Source organism: Stegastes partitus, unplaced genomic scaffold (genome assembly GCF_000690725.1).
Source record: "Stegastes partitus isolate 25-593 unplaced genomic scaffold, Stegastes_partitus-1.0.2 Scaffold383, whole genome shotgun sequence".
In the NCBI taxonomy this organism is placed as follows: domain Eukaryota; kingdom Metazoa; phylum Chordata; class Actinopteri; family Pomacentridae; genus Stegastes; species Stegastes partitus.
Window position 1 is genome coordinate 2,527 of NW_007578114.1, and position 24,465 is coordinate 26,991.

General features: G+C 43.9%; 1 protein-coding gene across 1 annotated transcript in view; it reads right to left on the reverse strand.

Moving 5' to 3' along the window:
* Nucleotides 1–2,291: 2,291 nt before the first annotated feature.
* The window catches only part of nphs1 (NPHS1 adhesion molecule, nephrin), a 36,716-nt gene continuing 14,542 nt past the window's right edge, over nt 2,292–24,465 (reverse strand). Inside the window, exons 5-28 of the mRNA XM_008284981.1 lie at nt 23,569–23,672; nt 21,633–21,754; nt 21,249–21,420; nt 19,885–20,042; nt 18,789–18,930; nt 15,607–15,731; nt 15,342–15,510; nt 15,010–15,139; nt 14,669–14,841; nt 13,822–13,962; nt 13,119–13,259; nt 11,676–11,797; nt 10,921–11,080; nt 10,579–10,735; nt 10,114–10,265; nt 6,911–7,022; nt 6,635–6,816; nt 6,464–6,514; nt 6,018–6,140; nt 5,382–5,433; nt 4,925–5,057; nt 2,981–3,059; nt 2,672–2,796; nt 2,292–2,573 (exon numbers count right to left, since the gene is read on the reverse strand). Coding sequence (XP_008283203.1) covers nt 2,484–2,573; nt 2,672–2,796; nt 2,981–3,059; nt 4,925–5,057; nt 5,382–5,433; nt 6,018–6,140; nt 6,464–6,514; nt 6,635–6,816; nt 6,911–7,022; nt 10,114–10,265; nt 10,579–10,735; nt 10,921–11,080; nt 11,676–11,797; nt 13,119–13,259; nt 13,822–13,962; nt 14,669–14,841; nt 15,010–15,139; nt 15,342–15,510; nt 15,607–15,731; nt 18,789–18,930; nt 19,885–20,042; nt 21,249–21,420; nt 21,633–21,754; nt 23,569–23,672 — 3,115 coding nt within the window. The 3' untranslated portion in view covers nt 2,292–2,483. The remainder of the gene's footprint in view (nt 2,574–2,671; nt 2,797–2,980; nt 3,060–4,924; nt 5,058–5,381; nt 5,434–6,017; nt 6,141–6,463; nt 6,515–6,634; nt 6,817–6,910; nt 7,023–10,113; nt 10,266–10,578; nt 10,736–10,920; nt 11,081–11,675; nt 11,798–13,118; nt 13,260–13,821; nt 13,963–14,668; nt 14,842–15,009; nt 15,140–15,341; nt 15,511–15,606; nt 15,732–18,788; nt 18,931–19,884; nt 20,043–21,248; nt 21,421–21,632; nt 21,755–23,568; nt 23,673–24,465) is intronic.

Consider the following 24,465-nt stretch of genomic DNA (forward strand, 5'->3'; position numbering starts at 1 on the left):
TGTTGTGAACAATCAGAGAATATCTGCTCAAACGCTAAGAAATCGACCGCGGGCAGCCAGTTTGTGATCTCGTCGCCCACATGAATTCCTTGAACTAGCAGCAAAACAGTATTGTAATCATCTCCAGTGGGCAACCTCGCATTATGTTTAGAAAGATAGAGAATGTTTGTTTTTTTTCATTTTCATCTGCCACTTGTTATTAGACGTCGCTTTTGGCTGTGCGGATGTCAGCATTGTGCGAAGAGTGGTAGCGGAGTGATGGTATATCTTTGTTTCATCAATGTTAACCTCGAACGATATCGAGATGAAGCCCTCACATCCGCGGTTGTCCCGTTCATCCACCACCATCACTTGACATTCCAACACGCACTCCCATGTAGAGAGAAGATGCCTTCTGTAGCAGATGAAAACGCTGCAGTAATTCCCCGGCCTACATACTCTCCAGACACCCATCCAGCACCTCCTAATGAACGCGCCTGATGATCTTGTCCACCAAAACGTCTGTCAACTTCACCGAGCCCTACACGAAGAGCGGGACAACATTCCACAAGCAGCATCGACAACCTACACTACACCACGTGATACAAACGGTGGACTGAATTGTCATTGCTGGTGTACAGCTGCTAATTATTATCATTTGGAATACAGCGTGCACATTCATGGCATCCATAGAGACGCCACGTGTTGGAACTACAAGTACTCCTTCCCCTGTGTTGAAAAGAATGCATAGAATTTAATTAAATATGAAATGCTGTGTTTGTTTTGTTCATTATATTTAGTCAAGGTCTTGGTGCTCTGGAACGACCTGCCTGAACAAATACCTGACAGGTTCAGTCAGCAGCTTCATTATTGAACGTCATCATAAAAGCATACTTATACCATAAAGAATATCTGTCTTTTTCTTTAGTCTCTTTTAGGCGTTGGTATATATATATATATATATATTTTTTTTTTGTGTGTGTGGATGTCACACTGAGTCTTCATATAGCACCATCAACAGGTCAGAAATGTAATTTCGAGTTTCTGAAAGAAACCTCCAGCCTCATCTGCACTTTGTGTTTAGTGCTAATGAGCAAATATTAACTTCCTTTCCGGCTAAACTAAGATGTTGAGCTGGGTAAACACTACACATGCTAAATATCAGCATGTTAGCGTTGTCACTGTGAGATATAATTGCATGTTGATCTAAGAATTTGGCTCAAAGCGTTGCTGTGTGCAAGTGCAGCTTCACATAGCTACTAGCGCTAGAACATTTTTATTTCTTCAACTTATATCACTAAAGCTGGTTCTGTGCACTTTAATATGTAATTCTGTTCAATTTTATACGTTATTTTCATAATTTATTGATTTGCTGTTTTGTGGAAAGCAATTTCTGTTTGGAAAAATGCTCGATAAATAAAGATTATCGCGCAGGCTGTTGAGTAAACGCCTACAGTAAACTGCTTTTCCTTGAACTAGAGAAGAGAAGATTTTTTTTTGTAGCGGTGGCCACAGTCGGAGCTTAGCCTAACCCTCTCTTCTGCTGGTCTCTATCTCACTGTGGCTGCCCACTCTCAGTGAGACAAATTCCCTGCATGGTTTCTCTCTGTCACTGATGTTGTGAGCTGAACTTCAATCCGAGAGAAAACAGGATTAGAGTCTGGCCCTAGATATGGCTTTACCTCCTGAAGACATTACTGTGCTAAATACCACTCAGCACGATCCTATTGTAGGGATTCCCGCAGACTAACTGTGAGATCTGAAAACTCTTTGTGGCAGACGGGCGGAGGGACTGGCCTCTGTCTCCGGCTTCTCATCTAGATGCACGCTAGAAAATGCTGATGTCGGCTCAGAAGGAGGAGGATATTTGCTTGGGTGGCACTGAGAGTTTGTGCTGCTTCTTGCCCCGGTGCCAACCACAAAGATGTCAGTTCATTTTTGTCTTTAAGTGACTGATTCATGTCTCCCTGCAGGCCAAGGCAAATGGAGCTGTGGCTCCAAGGAAGAGGGTAATGGTTAGGGAGGGATAGCAGACGCAGAATAAAATAAGCTGGTGGCTCAAAAACACGAAGATACTGAAGCGTAATAAAAGAAAAGGCACGCAGCGTAGCATCATTATGACATCTCTGATTGCACAAGGTCACTGAGGTGTTCACATCTTCTTCTTTTTTTCACCAAATCATTCTGCCTTTCTTCCTTCTGCTCGTCTTGTTCGGGTTGTTGTACATTAGGTCAACTCGATCCTTTGAAGAAAATGATGTTAAATGATCACAATATACACGGTGAAAACTCAAAACACTTGAAAGGTGAAATGCTGCTTTATATGGCATTTTACATCAAGCGTTCCTGCTCTTGACAGGTTCATGCAAGGTGACTTGAGAGATACCGTACAAAAAGAATTAAGAGAGAAAAAAAACAAAAAAAACGAATATCTGCTACACAAGCCTCTCCTTAATGACGGCTTCTGAGTCATAGTTTATGCGTTTAACCTTATCTCTCTCGTTCTAAACCAACTCTCCTCGTAGTTCAAAAGGAAGATCAGAATCTCTCTGCAGCTGTTGAACATCCATGAAGTGCTTCAGTCTCTCGGTGCCCTGCGAAGAGACAGATCGCATCTCAGTCACCATTATCTATTTTCTTTATCTTTCATCTGATATTAAGTAATGTAAATAATCAGAGTTCATGTACGGACCTGAGGGGAGGTTGGCCAGTCGTTCCTTTGTTGAGGCAGAAAAGCCGGTATGTCCCGGTACAAACCAACATCTCTTACATCTTCATACACGTGGCTTTGAGAGTCCACAGGGAGGCGGGTGACGTCTTGGTGATCAAAAAAAAAAAAAAAGGGATGATTAAATCTTGTACCTGAAGATCTGCTAAAATATTTGCTACAAGGCTAAACTAGGACGGATACAGTGCTGGCACACGCTGCGTCTTTTTTTTTTTTGGACACAAGTGGTGTTTATTGTTGTCTTGTTTACTCTAAGGTACAGTTGCGTCTTACCGAGCCCACGTGTTTCCTCACGGTGAGGACTGAGAGGCGGCATGTATTCACCAGTGGGATAATAATAATGGGAACGTTCCTGAAATGAGTAAAACAAAGGAGATAGCGTCAGATCAGCTTTGACCTGAAGTGACTTCTTTTTAAATGGCAATTCCACATGTTTTCTATCAGCGCCGAGGGGGTTTCAGGGGATTCTTGGAAACATTTCACCTGATTTTCTTTCACCCCCACTAGCCTCTAGAAGTAGGCAACCATTCAGGTACAGCACTTATATGTCACTTCATTTTCTAAAGTAATGTATATCTCCCATACATTATTTTTTTGGTTGTTGTTTTTGTTTGTTTAAATATTCCAGGCCTAATTGAAACTGTAGAAGAAGAAGATAGCAATAGCAAATATCAAAATGGGTGATGTTTCTGGCCTATTCACAGTAATAGGGACTTGTTTATAGAATGATGTTGTTCTGTTTTTAATACTGTGAGGCTGGACTTTAGAATGCTGGCAGAAATTTTACAGACGGGCATCTCAAAACCTGGCCAAAATAGATTTACTGCCTCACGGTTGTATGCCTCTGCTAACCAGTCAAGTTGCAGTTTACATCAATGTCTGTGCAGGCTCAGTCTTGCATAGTCAGATCTATATCCACAGTGCTGGGGAATGGCAGCAATTCATTATCATTTTCCTATGAGGGGGAAAAAAATAAATAAAAATGCTCTGGTTTGTTTGCATTTATTTAAACCAATCAGAATCGTCTTGGATGTTAATAAGCCCAGGATGTAGTGATGATGCCCCTTCAAAATAGCGATGGGGCAGTTGTTCTGCATGCAGGGATGCAAACACTGTCAAAAAAAATGGCCAATTTGCTGGAAAAACTGAGTGGGCCTGACATGCTACACAATCCAGAACCACTGCAAACCTTTACAGTGTGTAAACATCTGCTCAGAGGTCTTTGACGAAGAGGATTTTGAAAACGGCAACATGCAAACCAGATGAGTCAGACTTCAGCTTTATCATTTTATTCTTCTAGACATTTGTCGGAAATTGTGTCCTAATTTGCTTATGAATTCTTGATTTATGGCCGAAAACGTGTTTCATGAGATCATAGTGACCTTTTCCCTCCAAATCCTTATCTGTTCATCTATGAGTCCAAGTGAATTTTTGTAACGGATGTAATTGAATTCCCTCTAGACATTCCTGATCTATTGTATTCATAAGAATGGGACGGACGGACGTGAGATCACAGAGACCTTTGACCACCAAAATCTAATCAGGTCATCTTCGAGTCTAAGTGAACATTTGTGCCCAATTTGAAGAAATTTCCTCGAGGCGTTCAAGACACATCACGTTCGTGAGATTAGGACGGATGGACAACCCGGAAAACATAATGTCTCTGGCTTTAACCGTCGCCGCTGCGGAGATATAATAAAAACAAACCGTTTCCAGTAAAGACCAGAAATCTCTACAGGTAAATGAGGAAATATAGGTAAATTAGAGGTGAGCTGAATTGTGCCTCTGTGGGAATTTGAGGATTCGTGCTGCTCTGATAGCACAGTGTTATCTGTTTTCTTTTAGCTCACTAAACAGTTTTCTTCAAGGTTCAAATCCTTGTTGGCCTTTCTTAAAGTACAAAATGATAATTTCTCCCGGATCGATGTGTATTTTGAATGCTAATTGTGAAGTATTGATCTATGTTCCATCTCTGTGCACAGCTAAAGGTTTCATTAGTTTATCTATCCATTTTCCTTGTTATGGCTGAATTCTCCACTTCCTCTCCTGCCAGATCCCTTCACCCTCTGCCTAACCTCTTTCCTCCCCTCATCTGTTTACTCAACCTTCTCTGTGTCTCTGCATATTTTTTCAATTGCCCTTTTCTCTTTCCTCAACCTGCTCTTCCCTCCTCCTCCTCCTTTTCCTCCTCCTCCTCCTCCTCCCTCCAGCTCTTACCGCCGCATAGCTCTCGTAGGCATTGCTGTCTGTTTCGGATCCAGAGTCAATGAGGAGGGTGCGCTGGGCTGCAGTGTTGATCTTTTCTCTGCTCTCATACTTATTGGAGTTTCTTACAGTTGATTGACTTGACCTGCGCAGACAAATCAGATTTTGTCATCTACATGATTTATTTCCCAGAAACACTTAATAATTAGCCCCCGGTGAGGATTCTCAGAGATATAAAGCACTCAGCACACATGGCAACTTGCTCCCTGCATACATTAAGTTCTCAATGCCCGTTTATTGCAGGATTGTGGTGCGAGTTTGATGACACTAATATAAATGGATATTGACAGAAGCTTGTTATTTTGCCTGTCTGGCTGTTTTCGATCAGCCAGTGGATCAGGTCTCAGACTTACTGGGGTAGATTGGATGTGTGTATCTTTATTACTTCCACTGCAGGGCCTTAACTTACCCCTCCTCTTCATTCTTCTTTCCATCCAATACACTGCCCTCTCTACCCCCTGCTGGGGGTATACAGAAACAGGAGGAAAGAGGCTTAGTATCAGGAAAATTAGAAGTTGAGGAGAGGAGCATCGCATCCTTTGCAATGAAATTGATAAGGCAATAAAAAAAGGCTGGAGAGGGAGAGTGAATGAAAGACAAGTAAGCTATGGGCAAAAAAAAAAATCTATGCAAAAATCAGAGGGCAGAGGAAGGTGAGGAATAAAAAATACAAGATTGAGCGAGAAACCTTGACACTTACACTGAAGAACAAATTGAAAGAGACAAAAGGAGGGATAGAGGAAGGACATAAAGCAAGCAAATGAGATAAAAGATATGGATGAAACGCAGAAGTGACAGCTTTGAAGGATGAATGTGGTGGGAGGTAGAGGCTTAGAGAATGAGCAAAAGGAGAGGAGACAGGGTAGACGAACAGAAAGAGGGACATGGAGAGATGAGGGGAGAGTGAGATGCTGAGCTGACAATTGCATCATGGTTCAGTGTAATCTCTTCGGAGTTTTTTGTTGAGGAATCAGAACATTTCAATGACAGAAAGTGATGGAAGAAACACTCTCCCATCCACGGATGAAAAGGTAATTACGGTTACCTGTCAGGCCTCGCCTCTTTTTCCACCTCAGTCCGAAGTAACAGCCCAGCGAATTCGACACCAGCAGGACTCCGAGCACCGCTGTGAGCACTGCGGCGAGATAGGCCGGCAGCCCGCTTGCACCTAGTTTGCAAAACATTAGAAACATTATCTCGGTGTGCAACAATGAAAGTTTAAGAGGAAGTAATATGGAAATTTGTGGAGATAAAACCGGCTGAGACAGACCCAACCAGTCTCTCAATTGTCTTTATTGATTAAAAACTAGCAGAGGGGAAAAAGTATGGGTGGGTGCCATGACAACCGCTACTCCTGTAGAGCAAACATTAACAGCCTTGGAGGTGCATACATTAACATGATTTAGCCAAATGAAGCTAGCTGCTGTGCAAACATCAATTTCCAACTGCCCTTAAGAGCTTTTTTCCGGGGAGCTGTAGTTAAAGACTTACTCTGTGAGACTGAGTCTTCATCTGATGGGACTTCTTCTGGCTCTGGCCTCTCTGTGGGGAAAGAAAGAACAAAAGCACACATCTGTGCATAACAAGCTCGTGTTGAATTTTATTAAAAGGAAGGTGCTTGTGCTGTTTAGCCCCTTCAGACTGGGGTTACTCCAAACTGACCCTTGGTGGTGATGGTCAGTACTGCATTGTTGTCAGCATAGCCACTCTCTCCGATTGCATTGAGGGCGTTGACGGAGAAGTTGTAGGTGGTGACAGGCTGCAGACCAGTAACAGTGAATGAAGTTGCACTGGGAGGAAAGACATCCATGTACAGCGAACTGATTGACTGAGCCCAACGGTACCTGTCAACCAGAAAAAGTCTCCGTCAAGTACAGTTCTTTGACAGTATAAAAGGGTGTCATTCTTCCGCTAACATCTTTTTCTTGGCTTTTTCACCTCATGCGGAATCTTTGCCGCAAACCCCCATCGAAGCCGGGGATCCACTCCAGCGTGACAGAGTCGTGGGTGACGCCGACTTGGCGAAACGATGAAGGAGGATCTGGGTGATCTGAAATAAAAGAAGAGAGGTGGAAAAAAAAAAAAACCCCGAATGTGTTCCTCGATTTTGTGCGAGAGCTGAATGCCTTCACTCAACGGGGGGCTATTTGAAAAGGCTTTTGGTGCTAAGAAACGGAGATATTTGCCATTATATAGTCGAGTGATTATATTTGCAGACTCTGAAATACCACATGAGGTCTATAGGCTTGTGCCTTCCTTAGGCCTACCTCTTTGCTATGAAGACGGCATAAATAGACAAAATGATATTGCTGAATGTGAGCGCGGAGCGGATGTTTTTTCATGATAGAAAATGAAGATATTCTCAGTTTTTGAAAGCAAAATGTTGTTTTTTGTTAAGATATACATGACAGAACGGCTGGTAATAACTGTTTACCTCACAGAAAAATGTTTGATTTGTGGGTGGACTACGTTGTTGTTGTATAATTGTATGATTTCAAGCTGTGACTCACAACACATAATTTCAAGTGCTACAATATGAGTCTGGAACATTTAATGAGGAAAAACTGGTAATAACCACCGACGACAAATAATGAAAAAAAAAAAAAAAATAGTGAATAAAAATTATATCGGGGAGGAGAGATGATCGCTGCGGTCAAAACTTGTCAGCGAGCCTGCAAAGCCGCTTTGTTTCCTCAACAGTTTATATCTTCTTAATCGCAGTTTATTCCGCGGGCTTCTTAAGGAAACAAATCTTTTTTTCTGACAGCAACGGCTTTGCATTGCTCCTCATTTGCTTCTGCTTAGGGTTGTGTTTCGTTGAATGACTGATCAGGAAACACGGGGCAAAGCTTTGGCTGATCCCTCACAGAACAAAGTGACTGATTTGTCCAATTTATCCACCCAGAGTTATGCAATGAAGGATAAAGCGCCTAGATTATTATCAATATTGTGAACAAAGATCAAAGGAGCCTATATCCAGGCCTTCAGTCTGACACAAGGCACTACTTCAGTCAGGGTAGTGAAGGGAAAGTGGATTATTTTGCATTTGGAGCATAGGGAGGAAAAAAAAAAAAAAAAAGACGGGTGGTTTTGGGGGCAGAGGGAGAGATAGTCAAGGAGAGAAGGAGGAGAGATAGTCGAGTAGCAACATAAGAAGGAGATGCTCTACTCGTCTGTGGCTCCAGGCTGCAGCCCAGTTTGCAAAGTAAATAATTCTCACTATCAGCTCCACTCATAAGATTCCGGGGCAAAGGGGTCAGCCTTATGTGGATCTCGTCTCCTTCAAATCCAAAAAGCACCATGCTAAGGAGAGAAAGAAAAAAAAAAAAACTCTCTCTTCCTCTCGGGCTCTAAAATGATAAGGAAGCATATAAAATTTATTATCACTGCGTCAGATTAATTATGAATATTCACAGCTCAAAAAAAAAAAAAAAATGACTGGGGAAAAAACAGGGCCAATATTGGATTGTATTTTATGGTTTTTGTAGTAAACATTAAATGTGTCCAACGATGGCTGTGGGCTTGTGCTGAGAGCTGGACTGTGTTGATAATGGAGGTAGTGCACCAGATACACGGGTAGCTCGAAGGTAGAAAAGTCTAAGCATGCCGGGAGAGTAAAGCATATCACTGCAGCATTATCTGAGGAAGAAGTGAAGTAGCGCTACGGGCTAAATGATAAGGTGGAGATAGAGCGGTGGAATAAGTTTACTTAAAGGGGCTGACTCTCAGGAGCAACAACTCTCTCCAGTTTACAGAAATCTGGATGTTCAATGGTCGAAGCGAAACTATTGTAATGTGGCTGAAAAAGGCTGATAAAATTTGGACGAGGCAGCACAGATCCAGTTATTTTTGAAATGCTGCCAAATTAGAACCAAAGGAAAAATTAGCGCTCCACTGCCAAGCATGTGATATGCATAATCCCTACATGTTGTGTGCCACAACCATTGACTTTGATCATTTGCCATTTATTTAAAGCAGCCGTGGGTGAGTTTTGTCCACTAGGGGGCGAAAAGACTAACAAAGCGACCGAACCAGCATGCATTCACACTGTGGTTCATTCTTCTGACTGTCGGTATTCATCTGGCTCTGCATCTTTTTTTAGATGTCTGGCTTCCTAACAGTTCTTAATCAGCCTCTTTTGTGTGTTACTGAGAACACAGACTCAATCATAAACTGTTTGTGGTGGCCAGATTACCAGACAACAAACATTTTGCAACTACACTGATGGATAAAGTGTTTGTGAAATGAGAAAATTCTCCTACATCTGAAACTAAATTAACTATTTAATCATTTTCACTGCACCTCTATGGGAATAGCACAACTATGACTAGAAGCAGAGAACAAAAAAAAGAAAAGTCTTTTGTACAGTATGACACAAATGTAATGTTATAAATCATAAAAAGGCAATAAAAAAGGAAGTTGACTCACCATGTACTGATATTTTCAACAGCTGTGACCAATGCTAGAAAAAAGTTATTGCTCTAGTTATTGCATTTTTACAACCTCTACAAAGCAGGTGCTCTTCACTCTACTCTGCACATCAGCTCCAGAAAGACGTTTCACCATGCTGACTGTATCTTTAAACTTGTATACTGTTTTTGAGCCATGCTGCATGTATTTTATGGAACAAGTTTTATTTTCTTCTCACTCCCTTTGAATTGTTTCCATACTCTCTGCTCTCTGTAAGCGCCATGACTTCTCTGTCGCAAAGTTTTCACAAGATCTGATGCAAACAGTTTATTTTAGTTTGGTTGGTTTATTTTATTTTTTAAAAAAATGAGACGCATAATAGTTTCATGGACCGTCTGAAAGTTAAAAATCCAATCATTCCTTCTGTTTCTACAGTGTCTGGCTGTGATAAATGGTGTAATTTCTTTAAAGATAACATGCCTTTCAAACTCACCGCTGAGTTTTGGGGTTCAGAGAATTAAAAAAAAAAAACCTGCTGGATTATCTTAAAAATACACTTCCACCAAGCCGAGCCGGGGTTGTTTTTCTTAGCTCATGAAAAGTGGACATTATAGCAATTTGTGGTTTTTGCAGCACATTGACAAAGGCTGATGTGGAGAGAACTGCAGTCACCTGGAGACACACACCCACAAAAAAAAAAAAACCCAGAGAAATGTACACGGATACAGTACTTGTGCTGACGAGCTGGATGTCGAGCTTGTCTTCCCCAAGTGAGTTGCGAGCTGTGCAGCTGAAGACAGCGTAGTCCAGGGCTGCGCTCACATTTACCACTCGAACTGTGCTGGTGTGGAAGGAGCCCTCCCTCACCGTCCGCTCCTCATACCTGCAGCACAAACATATGCACGCCCACACACACACACACACACACACACATAGAAAGAAAGACAAATCCTGAGCAGACCGACAGCAGGCATTGTGATGTCCTGCAGATTGCACTATGTCATCCAATTTCACACATCAAAGAAGCATTAAACAGGTATTTGCATAGTGAATAGCAGAGTATAAAATGCACTAAATCTGGATTTAGTAGCCCAGTGAAGCGGCAAGAAATAGCAAAATGTTTGGGTTGAACTGTAAGGATTCATCAATATGTAACCTAAAGCTGTGAACATAATGGAAAACTCATTCCTTCTGACCTGGGGCTTGCAAAATCCAAGCGCACACCGTTTTTTTCCCAAGAGAAGTCGACACGAGGAATGCCCTCTGCCTGGCACACGACCTCGGCTGTAGCAGTGCCATCCCCTCTGCTTCCGACCTTCCTCCATTGCGGTCCTTTCTGAAGCTGAGGTTTAACTACACCAGACAAGATAGGCGCCAGGATTAATCACGCAGAACCCCCCCACCCCACCCCGACACAGCACAAGAGTAAATGTACCCGTGCACGTATTGACAGGTACACAAACGTGTGCATGTCCTCACAAATCTCTGTGAATGTTCTGTTTTTGCTGTGACACTGAAAATAAATACCGTGAACTCACACTGCACCACCAGCCGCACATCCACACTGGCAGGGAGCGCGATGCCATTATTCGCTGTGCACCGGTAAAGACCAGCGTGAGCCCGAGTCACATCACGGATGGTCAGAAGGCCTGATTCATCTTCCTGGGTCTCCTCTTCCAGCTCCACCTCCCCTTCTCCCTGCGGAAGACAGAGTGAGGGGGAACGAGCAGAAGACAGCCGCTATCCCTCAGTACACACTCCCCTCCTCCTGGGTGATAGCTGTCTACCTGTCTTGCAGCGTGAGAGCGAGACAGGTAGAGGGTGGAGGGGGGAGAGGGAGTTGAGCCGGAAACCATCAGGGCTTGAGGTCTGGATGGGAAGGGCGTTCGATGGAACAAGCTCTAAGGACAGAGAAGGATAATGCCAAAGGCTGGAGAGCCACAGGGAAAGAGGAAAAGGAGGGGCAGCGCAGGTTGAAAGCGGGACACACTCTACTGCCAGGGGGTGGGTTAGACCGGAGAAAGCATCAGTAGATACAGAGACCACGCCACATTGACGAATGTGCCCTTTAGTCACGCAGCAGTAATGAAAGCTATTTTTCTGGATTTGGGCAGAGTGCGGAGCAGGAAGAGGTGGGGTGGAAGGATAGTTAGAGCCAGTGAAATATGGTGCATCTGTGCATTTACAAAGGCCAGTGATAAACGGCAAGAATGGATAAAATAATGGAAAAGAAGCCAGATAAAGGAAATATAATTTAGGCGGACGGCTGTTTCTGTGCATGCGTAGCTCTCACCAGCCACTTCCAGGAGAACATGCCAAATAAAATGGGGTTGGCATCAGCCACGCATATCAGGTCCGCGGTTTCCCCCAGGTTCACCAACACGGGATCTTTCTCTGCTTTGACACTGGGAGCGTCTGAAAGTAAGAAAAAAGGGACAATGTCAGCCTGAGACAAATTGTTTGGCAATCCATTAAATAAGCATGCCGCATTGCTGTAATTACTCTTACACTTGTTTGCCTTTGAAAATGTTCATAACCCCATTGTAATCGGCCTCTGTGCTTTTGGATACAATACCATTAACTTGTCTATATGTTGGAGCGTCCGCAACCAAACTAAAAAACTCGCCATGTGACCCATGAAGCCCTCCAAGGAGAGCACATCCCAACTCTGAACATAGCAGACTGACTAATTGCCTCTCCTTTCATTTCTTTCTTCCTTCCTCCATCTATCCATTAATTTTTTCTCTCCTCCTTGACAACATGGCTCCTCGTCTTTTCTTTGTTCGCCTCTACCTCACAAACTTTTTATACTTCCCACGGGTGCCATGTACTTGCAACAGTAAGGCCATTAGTGCCTACTTGTCGAAACCTGTGTTCCTCTTGAAGAACAGTGGTGGGAAACACTAGCAAGACACAGACCTCTGGGTTAGTGGAATCCACCCATGTTGGCCTCCTAACCAAGACCGACATTGTTAAGTGGGCTACACCGCCACATATAAAAGCTACTACAATCCTCCATACATAATGAATATCTACAACTGTCAAGCCCAGTCCGATCAGGATGGCAGAATCCATTAGGCATGTACCATGGGCTTTTGGTGAATCGGGGAGACCTACATTTTCAACACTCCCATTATTAAATCATCAGTATCGGGGCAGAAGGGCCTGGAGCTCGAGGCAGGGCCCGGGGCTGCAGTGGAGGTGGACGGCCTTGGATGGAGGCCTAATGAAAGCGGCACGTTTGGTGGGGAGGAGCTGAAAGTCAGTGTTGTCTCAGTTCGTCAGCCTGGATGCACTGACGGTGCTGATATTTTGCAACTTAAGAACAGTTCAGAAACAGCAGCCTAGAGATTCTAATTCAGTGCAAAAAAAAAAAAAAAAAGGACAATTATATGAGCAGGAGAAAGTCTTCCCAGTCTCCTTATTTAAAGGTAGCATGCTATTCAATGGAGATAAATGATGCAGTTGACCTACAGGACCCACAGGTGCGTCTGTTAAAGCCTCTGAAAAGATAGATAAATAATGAATAGACTGCAGGCAATGATTATAATAAAAGTACTGTTTCTAGTTTCTCTCCCATCCTTTCTCTCATTTTTTAACTTTTCTCTCTTTTGTCCGTTTTCCCATGAATCAGACTATGAGCTCTCCCTCTCTGCAGAAGTACAGTCATAAACGTTTGTGAGAGTTGAAAAGATGCACGTGTCTGCTCAGCCATCCTCTGAGCTCAGGGTCTTACACTGAACGTCCAGTTTGATGGAGGTCTGCTTGACGCCTTCTTCATTTGCACACTCGACAGTGTAAACCCCGGCATCTTTCCTCGTCACGTTCTTGATCTCCAGCGAGTAGTCGTCTGACCAGTGGTACCGCAAATCCCCCTCTTTACAAAAACACACACACACACATGCAAACCGATGGTAAATTAAGTATTCATTACATGCTCATCAACTGCATGTCCTCTGGCCAGTGGTCTCTAAGTGACATCTAATCCTGCATTATTGATTGGCCTGGCTGGATTCCCACATCAACCTAACAATAGGCTGCGTGAGAGACACCTTCTGTACCGCAGCACTCAAAATGTAAGAGGTGGGTTTCTTGCATTCAAGATACAGTCAAATTATGGTGTCGGCTGTGTATAATGGAGCTAACAGAGTTAACAAAAAAAAAGAAAAAAAAAAAGCGAGTGGGTGCAGCAGGGCCCTGATGACACCGGCCTGGAGGAGAAGCCAGGTTTAGAACCGTTGTGTTGTATTCAGGGAGACAGCAATCCTCATTTAGACTGCATACATTAGAGCCGTAATGAGAATCACATTTGGCAGGGTCCCATGCTGGCTAACCTGCCATGTTTTATTCAGACCCTGAATGGCAGAGCTGAGTGCTTACTTGCTGGCTCAGCTCAACTAGGACCTGGTTTATAGAGCCATCACACAGCCCTGGATCACCTTTGACCAGCTTCTCCCTGCGGTGCAGCCAAATGCAGGAGACCTCTTCTGGGTTAGCTGAGACCAGCAGCGGGATGGTTGCCATGTCATCCTCCACCACCTGGACCTCTGCCGGCTGATCTGGGCTGAACTCTGGTGGGTCTGACGCAGAAGAATCACAGAATTACAGCTACAGTAAATTGGATTTACACCAAAAAAAAATACATGAGCAGAGACAAGGATACCAACTTCAGGCCCACAGAACCAGCAAGAGTGAGCACAAAGACACGCGAAACATGTTGAGCATGAAAGCAATAAGACACACTAATGAGAGTTAAACCAGTAGAAAGCCGACATCCCACCAATAATTCCACATCTAACCAACTTCACACACTTAGACGACGGGGGAGTAAGGCAGCGCGGGAGGGAGAGGGACAGGCATTAAAACGACGAGTGACAGTACTGTTGTCCAACTGCAGCTCCGCACAAACACACAGTGACATTCCTTCATGCTCATACACAGTACCGAGCTTTGAAGCAGTGGCTGGCTGCTGCCTGTGAAATGGCATCAAAGACAAACATGGCCATGCAGCAAAGCAAATGCACAATTAGGACACACAGCCGCAGAGCTCAATAGACCCACAAATCACAACAACAAAGGTTTCCAGTAAACAAAACAAACAAAAAAAAATACACACACACATATTGCAAAAGTACACCAGCAAAGCAGTTTTCACGCCCGCCATTACTGATCAGCATGCATCATTTGAGAATTATGCAAACCACATCTCTTGGTCACTCACCAAAGAGAAAGGAGGAAACGAACACCCTGTAAAAGAAGGAAATGCACCAGCGATTCTCTACTTACAAAGCACATTGAGCTGGAAGAATGTGTTGGCCCCCTCTGCCAACACAGGGCTGTAGGCCTGGCAAATGACCTTCTGGTTGTGATGCTGTGAGCTCAGATTCAGGGATAGAGAGCTGATCACTGAAACGCCACCAAACTGAGCCCTCCTGGGTGCCTGCTCGACTCCCTGGAACCTAGGACGCAAATCCCATCCAGTAAATCAAATTAACAAAGGGGTTTCGAGTTCACCAAACAATCGCGCATATTTTTGCATTTAACAGGATAAACATCTGTCATCCACATTCATTTTGACAGTAAATTAGCTTTATTTTTGCAGGAAAATTCAACATTGTATTCCAAACCTGAGTGGGCCCATGCTCCAGGAGATGCTGGCCTTGGGGTTGCTGCTTCCAGACAGACAGTCCAGGGTTAGCACTTCACCCCGCCGAAGCACCTCCTGTTTAGCTGTGATCTTCATGCTGACTGCTGTAACTGGAGAACCACGGAGTAAACAAGAAAATCCAATCCTGACTCACTGATTGTATCAAGATGAAGAGCGTAAGGTGTTGCAGCTAAAAATCTGTGTCACTGGGTTTATATCAAATCCATTTATCTGATATTGCGCTTTTCTCGCTGCCGAGTTAGAACGGAAGAAAGGTCAAGTGGTGTTTATTAGAGCTCCAGTCTTACTCACAGTGAACCATAAGCTTAGTGTGTGCGGAGATGGTCTTTTTTGCCTTATTTGTGGAATCGCAGCGGTAGGTTGCCACGTTGTCGCTCGCCGTCAGGACCAGCACCAGCTCTCGAGCTACACCCATATCGAAGGACGTCTGCTTCGACGCGTCAGGCACTGCCCTTCCATTCTAAAACAGGAAGGTGAGTTACAGTACAGTACGTAGACTAGGCATACATCACAATGCAGACATACAGACAGGCATGCATAAACAGAACACGCTCACCTTGAACCACGTCAGAGTCCCGGTGGGATTCCCTCCAGTGGAGAAACAAACCAGACGCACTGTGGTTCCTGAACGAAGGGGGACATCTTGAGGCGGCGCGTCAAGCCATACTTTCTGAGGGGGATCTGTTGTGAAAGATTTGCAAATTAAAAGAATATTTTACCAATTTTGGCTCATTTTGGTTTCCCATACAAGTTTGGCAGACCTGTTGTTTACATATTCTCATTAGACACCCCCACTGGCCTCTGAAAAAAAAAGTTATACGATTTTCAATTTGAACATCTGTTCAGGAAACTTTTCCTCTAACACAAATACGACAAAGCAGACCTGGAAAATACATTGAACAAAATTATAAATGCAGCACGCAAATGGTCTTCTTTTTTCAACTTAGAGGAAAAAGTTAAAAATCTTATTTTTTTGTTGCTTTGTTTAGAAAATTTAGAGGAGAAAATGTGACCAGTTGTGAGAAGTTTTTGAGCTGCTGATAAAACCTTAACCAGTGAGTTAATCCACACCCTGGTCAGGTGTTGATTTAATGACAGTGTGACCAGTACACAGACGCTCCCTTGACCAGTGACTACAAAAGGCCACCTTTGAATGCAACTTTATTCAAACGAAACAAGGCCACAGATGACAAGAGAAAGACAAGAACAGTTTGTTGGCATGTTAAATGCTGGCATGTCAGTTAGGGCTTTAGCCACTTGGATGTCCACAACTCCACCATTTGGCGCCTAAGAAATCATTTCAGACAGCATGGTACGACAGACAATCTGCAACATGACCGCAGACCACGTGTCACCGGCTGAGCCCAGAGTCGTCACATGCAGCTTGTAGAATCATTTTAAATTGGTTACAGAGACTGCACATGAAGTCGTTGGTGTACACAACCGGAGAATGTCTGCTTAAACTTTGAGGAATCGCCCAAGGCAGGTTTGCAATATTGTTGCCCACTCAAAGACTTTGATCTAATGGCAGAATGGTGTTGTAATTGTCCCCAGTGGGCAACCACTCATGTTCATTGGACACTAGCAAGTTTCAGCAAGACGAAGCACATCCATCTGTCACCAGAATCTGCACTGCCGTCCTATAGCTGCTAGAAATGTTCCAGTCCTATGATGACCTGCAGACTTTCCAGGCATGCTACCCATCCAACATCCGCAAGGCAACATGATGCTGTCCTCTAAAATGTCCCTCAACTCCACAAGTCTTCCAAGAGCAATATTTCACGAGCAGCATCAACAAACTCCTGGGGCCTCATTTATCATCAGTGCGTACGCACAGATATGTGCATAGAGGGTACGTACGAACGTTCCTGCGCAAAGTATGGAGTTTATCAACTTCTACGTATATTTAGGTAAATATACAGACTGCTCGGACCATGCGTACGCACATAATGTAGCCACCAACACATTCCAGCGTGAGGTTGAAGACATATGCAGCATTTCCAGCCATCACTGAGCAGGATCATGCCGGCAGTGTTGGATGCCATAAGTTCCCTGGCCCCAGCCTACCTCCAGTTCCCTTACAGCCATCACCGATGAACCCAAATCAAACGGGGACTTAACGCCATCACTGGGTTCCCAAACATAGGTGGAGCCATAGTCTTCACCCACATTGCAATCAAAGCACCATCACCAATGAATTTGATTTTGTAAATAGAAAAGGTTCAATCAACGTACAAATAATTTGCGCATTTGTTGCTATCCAACGTTGGCCTGGAGGAACGCACGACTCATTCATTGAGCAGAGCAGCTCTGTGGGTCTCCAAGCAGGAGCTGCTGAAGACGGCTGGCTTATTGGTGAGTGTCGCAGAGTGTGGAGATGTTTCAGCTGGACTTTGTTTGGTTATTAAACATCTCATCTGTAGTGATCAGGGTTATCCACTGGGTGAACGTTCGGTATTAATTTGTCCACCTCTAGTTGCAGTCATTTCTCTTTTATGGGATGTGATGTGTTTTTTGGCACTGAGCTTAACGTCAAACCACTTTGTAAAATTTCTTCCGGCGATCTCTCCTCTGACCCAACAGAAAAAACTGCTGTGCTTATCTTATCCCATGCAGTACTTTTTCTGTCGCTGCTTCTCCCAACATTTCACTCACCAAACAATATTTTCTGGTTTGCTTCAACCTCGCTGACAAGTACCTTAAATTTAGTTTCAGAAAAGTTTCTCTTTTTCGCCCCTTTTTGCCACGATGATGATGACAGGTGAGGAAACAAATAAATCCTCACTTGCTTTATAAAGAGGCGTGTCGTTGCCGTATACGGTGATTTGGAGGCGTTCCTGAAGGCAACGTGCACGAGAACGGAGGTTAAGAACAAGTGGGATTTATCAACACTGATGTGACCCCCGTACGCACATACAGATTTTTTTGTACTCACGCACACTCTACATTTCATGCGTATGACAGAATTTAGAACCTTTTCTATGCATTAATGATAAATGAGGCCCCTGGACTCTGTTGCAGATGTGCAGGACTACGCAATACAGATGATGGACACACTCTACTGACTTGTGATTTCTGGTTTATGACCCCACCTGCTCTCAATCTACCCATTGCTGAATTTACAACAACTTTAATAAACTTTACATGCTGCGTTTTTGTTAAATAGCTTCTCAATCTATATTTTGGTTCTTGACATCCATCCATCCATTATCTATACACCGCTTAATCCTCACTAGGGTCGTGGGGGGCTGGAGTCTATCCCAGCTGACTTAGGGCGAAGGCAGGGGACACCCTGGACAGGTCACCAGTCTAACACAGGGCTACACTTAGAGACAGACAACCAAGCACACTCACATAAACACCTACGGACAATTTAGAATCACCAATTAACCTCAACATGTTTTTGGACTGTGTGGGAGGAAGCCGGAGAACCCGGAGAGAACCCACGCTGCACGGGGAGAACATGCAAACTCCACGCAGAAAGATTCTGGTGCCCCCACCGGGACGCGAACCGCCAACCTTCTTGCTGCGAGGCAACAGTGCTACCAACTACGCCACCCTGCAGCCCAGTTCTTGACATCATGAGTTGTAGTTAAAGTAGCCTTCCTGCACCGTGAACGATGTGCACATAGATACATAAAAATGTCACATAATAAAAATGTAATTCTCCGTGGAGATTTCTCAGGATGGGTACATGTGACATCTTCTTTAAAGTTTCAAGAAGTGAAACTTACTTACAGTACACACTAAGTTGAGAGATTTGGGTTTTGGAGAAGTGTGTCCCCTTGTTAAAAGCCTCACAGGTGAGTTTCAACCCGTCCTCCTCCCGGGAGACCCGATGGGTCATGTTGGACATGGTTGTCATCCCACCATTGGCTCCCTGCAGACACAAAGCACACATGACAGTTCAGTCAGGGGACAGACAGCCTTGGTCTGCCATCATCAGACAGAGAGGAGAGAAAAAAAAAGAAAAAAAAAAAGAAGCGGGTGAAAAACAACCCTCACCGGTTTGTCTTGGCGAATACAGATGGCAAATTAGCTGCTGTAATAACGGATGTTGTGCATGGCCTGTGATAAATAAGCATATTCATCTGACTCTCCCGCTTTGCACACTGTTATAAATTGAGCAAAGTGTCATTTTGCACCTGCCTGATAGTGGTCATGCCTATGCAGCACATCTGGTTATTAAAGCTATTATTGTGGTGATTACTGTAAAAAGCCACAGACAGAAAGACTAACAAAGACGCTGGACAGGAGCGTCAGTCTTCATTAACCCCACGCTGTTTCACATGCATTAAAGCTCACATACAGCACACCGAGTGCCTCGTGTAAGATCAAAATGAAAATGCTGCTGCCAGATGAATAAAGAGCTTGTTTAATAATACTCATCTTCTGTGTCAGCTTTTATTCACTTTGATCTTATTAACATACACAAAAGAGGAGAAGAGCAGCAGAATACTCTTTTCGGAATCGACGGATTCATTTGCGAAGCTGCGGCGGGCCTATTCAGGGACTACTCATGGTCATGTTATTTTCTTCCGACTATAAAAGGTTCACATAAGGTCAAATCTCACATAGAAGATTCTTTTAATTCAAAAGGAGGCATTTTAATATTTTTTTTGTTGTTACCCTTAAGGCAGGCTTGACTGAAGGTAAATGTTTTTTGTGCTTTAACTTTCCTTCCTTTTGATTTGTTTGCACAGAAAAGAAACACAAACATACCTTTTTTTTTTTTTTAGTATTCTGCTAAAAGTGACTAGCATGGCCTAAGACATTGTGCCGTTTTTGGCGGCCCGCTCAGTTAGATAAATTTCAGCTTTGTGCGTAGTCCCACCTCTTCCATTGCGACAACAGTGCCGTTGAGCTCCTTGTAGCCCAGCCACCAGCGGATGTCGACGGGGGGATTGCTGGAGGAGGCGTAGCAGCTCACACTCAACTCCTGCCCCTCGATGGCCGCTAACGAACCCGACAGTGTCAGCTCTTCCGGCTCGACTGATGCACGCATGCATAGGCGAACATACAAAGACAAAGTCAGTAAAAAATACCGCCCCACGAATAGTACATTCAACAGCTACCTATTCTGATCACAGCGGCAGCGCAACTATTTTTGGATGTGAAACACAGAGCTGTATCAAGGGTGAGAGGGAAAATCACTTTGAGTGGCAACTTGTTTTCTCAGGGGGGTTTCATTGTGGTTTCTAAAAGTCTGCTTCGTTTTAACCAGAGGGGGAGAAAGGGTACAATAGCTGCAGGCAAAGTGATGCAGGTTGTGTAAAGCCTTCAGGGGAATACAAAGGCTGGGGACTGAGCTGGCATACTTGGGGGAAGGAGGGGGTCATGTATGTAAATCATCTGAGTCTTATCCCACGTGTGTCTGTGCGCGTCGCACACAAAGACGGCTGATATCACGCAAGGTGCTGTGTGGCAAAAGAGGCATATTCATATTTCACCAGTGAATCTGACTCTCTGCCCTCCAGCTTCTGACTGCGCCTAGAGCACAGTCAGGCAGTCAGCAGTTCATTTTCGACATCCCTTAACGGATGACTGGGAGGCACGGCACCGGAGCCTGTTGCGGACTTGGTGAGAAGTGGGGAAAGTACTGGTGCAACCTGAGTTACATTTACATAGCATGAGCTAAGAGATTTCTGCAAGGGCTGATCCCAATCATATTTACATAAAATAGGTGCATCAATCAGACGGCATTTAAAGCTCTGACTTACACTGTCTGGCTCTGTAGTGGAAATCAGGCTATTGTTAGACTCAATGCACCAAGGCTGCTGAATATTAATTCTGTATTTGTTTTATTGTTGCTGAAACAAACATTTCATATTCAGAGAGAAAAAGTATAATCTATTAACCATGGGCGTTGCTCTCGCACAAAGTGTAGCCTCTAACGCCTGAGGAACTAATGCAGCAGCTAACAAAGAGCATACCGCGATTCTAATCTGGAGGCAGTCGGAAATACGGGCTGCAGTTATAATAACCACTAGTTTCATTAATGATATTAACACTGTAATTTTTTGCTGGGACAGCAAAAGAATTGGTTTTTGGAGGTAAGACTTACTACATTCCTCTGCCTCATGTTCATATCTTTAATAATCCATAATCAGCGAGCCTTGGCAGGGGCTTTGTGTATGTGTGTCGGTGCATGTGTGTGTTCCGGCGCGGTGCACTATATTAGGCATTATTTTCACTCACAGAGCACAGTTATTTTGCGGCTGACAGACAGAGGAGATAGGGACACTAGATTGATGCTTTCACAGCACAGCTCTGCCTGGTTGTCAGCAGGGGTGATCTTTAGTTTGAGGATGCTGCTGGACTTCTGCGCCGCATCATCCTCTTCCCAAGTTGTGGACAGAACGTCTCCATTCTGACAGACAAATTGAACACATGACACTCAAAAAGGCAGCAGAATGCTTGAATAGTCGCAAGTTCCCCATATGGTGCAGGCGGCGGAGAACAGAAGCTGCTAAGAATGGGATGCTTCTGGGATGCTGCAAATTTTAAAACTAAAATTGGCTCATTTTGCCAGTGTGACAGCGTGTTACAAAGCCTCCTTAACAGATGGTGCAGAAGATTTACCTTGGTCCAGTGGAGAGTGGCTAGGGGGTTTCCACTATGAGACACGCACTGCAACACGAGCATCCTCCCCGCTTTGACTTCCTCTCTCTCCAGACCCACAATAACTGGAGGCAGAGGTGGGACTGTCGGGAAATGAGAGACAAAAATAAAACGGTTTTAACAAAGGGGAATGGCATCGAGGGCCAAAAAAGGTGAGGGAAGAAAAGGGGTGTAGTAACTCAAAGGAAGAGAGGTACGGAGAGAACATCAATAGGGCAGCATAAAAAAGAAAGTGCGCTGCGATGAGAACACTCTTGGCAATTGAGTAGGGAGCATGCCTATTTGTTGAGACAGGGCCAATAAATTGGTCACATTCAACATGACTGTGGGATAAGAGGTCCAGATCTGATGAAAGCATTAAGTATTAAGGGAGCAGTGAGCTGGATCCAGTCCATAAAGCAAAATAACAGATGTTCAAACAGTAATAAGGCAACGTGAAATATGAATAAATTACAGCCTCCTTGAATAAAATATATGCAGTAAAATAAATTAGAAGAGGATGGGCCTTTGTTATTGCTGCAATCAGTTTCAGCGAGCAGACTGCAGACCCTGGGCCAGCATGACAAATTGCCACCTTGCTAACAATCTGGCTGGCTGAAAATGGCCACCGCGCTGGCTTTGATGGGTTGGCATACTGAGTAAGACTGCAGCGGTGGTCCCAAGTTCTGCAACATTAGCACTTTAGCAGAGAGCCCATGTTGTTTAATGCAGGGCAGAGAGACAGAGAGGAAGGGAGGAGCGGGTACGGTTATTGGTGATTGTTAAAACAGCAGCGACGGCGGCGTCTAATGTGGAGCGGCGTAGATAGAGACAACATTAAGGTGTCTAGTCAGCCTGTGGATAATACGGCAGCCGAGCTGGAGGGAGCGCTCGCTTGCTAAAAGTGTCAGCAGCACCGCTCCACTTTAATCAACAACATGATTTAGTCCTGGGAGAAGCAGGTGGGTAGACTCTAAGGCCTCGACAATCAATTACTTCAACTGATCAACAGGGTAGAAAATACTAAACCTACTGTAGTAAACAGCAGCTGCAGTGTCACACTGTTTGCGCATTCAGCAACAATAGCTTTCATTGTTGCCTTGCCAAATAGGAGGAAAGGGGAAAAAAAACAAAAAGAACACCGAATGCAATGAACGCCGGAGACAGCGTGTGTGTGTCAACTAACCTTCGAGTGCTGCAGCAACAGTTTTATTATATAATGTCACACAATTTGTGATAATAACATGAAAGAAATGGCAACAGAAACTGGCTTCATTTCCTGCCTCGGTGGATTCTAAATTTAATTTGAGCCGATGAGCGCAAAACATTGCTGGGTTGGGTTTGCAGGATTTATTACTATTAACTGATGTGGCCATAGCTTTCCATATTAGTTATGATAATGTTGTTAAAAATTCTGTAACAGAAGCCTTGTTGGTATAATCCATCTGAGCCGGTCTAATAATTGGACTTGGTTGATATTGGGGCAATAATTTAAGGTGTAAATAATTTCAAGATTACTCAATAAAACCATAAATCTAAGCTAATTTAATTGCAGGCTGCTGTGTTATTTGACGCTGCCAGGCAGCGCCGTGGACCTGCTGTGGTCATATCAATCTCAGTCCAGCAGGGGCTGCCTTGAGAATTGGATGTTCACAAGGTTGCCCCAGCTGAATGTTGTTTTGAAGTAGGTGTGACTTTGCCTTCAGGTTGAATGTTTCTCCTTGGACCACTAACACAGAGTGAGTGCACAAGGCCAGATACCCTTGGGCCCCCCTGAGGCTGAGGTTCCTGTGTGGTTGAGTGTACACAAGTGTGTGTGAGTGTGTGGTTTTCTTTTGTTTTTTTCTCTTTTTTTTTTATAAAAAAAAAAACAGAGGGGGTGTTGACTGTCAGTTTGCAGACAGGCTGAGACACTCACAGTACACGCTCATGGTCACTCTGGTCTCTACAGGCTGGTAAAGGGCGGGGTTCTTGGCACGACACGCCAACTGCCTCCCGTTGTCGGAGCTCAGAGCGACGACCCTTTGAGAGGGCAGAAGGATGGAAGAATTGAGACAGAAGACAAAAGACAAATTATATTGACACATATATGCTAAAAATATAACATTTTGGCGTCGTTCGGCTCGTAGTATTCAAATCCTTTGCTTAAGCATTAAGCACATTAATCAAAATATAGTCTGGTACAAGAAGAAGTCCTAAAATCTAAAGTATACATACAGAACTATCAGCACCATAAATGTGATGTGATGTCATATGTTATTGTATATGACGGTTAAGTTGGTAAAGTCCCTCTGTGCAAAAGTTTCAACTTTAAAAGTTCTTTCCAAGAAAATAGTCCCTTCCCTCTTCTCTTTCCAACCACTCCTCTGCAGCTCGAGCACACCAGCTCATGACTCAAACTCTGTTAAACTACTCCACACTACACAGGCAAGTTGGGACATTAGTTTAATTCGTTCATACATGTTTGAACCAGAGAAAAACGATGGGATTGGTTCCTCAGGTTTGTTCCATGTTGGAATTTTTCATTTTTTACTGATACGCTGCAGTTTCATGATGCTCAGCACTGCTTGTTTTGCTCATGATGTGTCTTCCAGCATATAAAAAACACAGTATGGACATGTTAAGACTTTTTTTTTTTTTCACATGACAAAAATCACAAGACATACATAAAATGTAAAGTGCTGACATTAGTCATTTTAAATGCAGATAAGTCCTTATCGGTGAGGGCATCCTGTGGATATGTTATGCTGCCGAGAAAAATTTTGCTGGCATGGTTTGGATCCCATCGTGTGATAAGGTTTTTGCAGTTATGAAA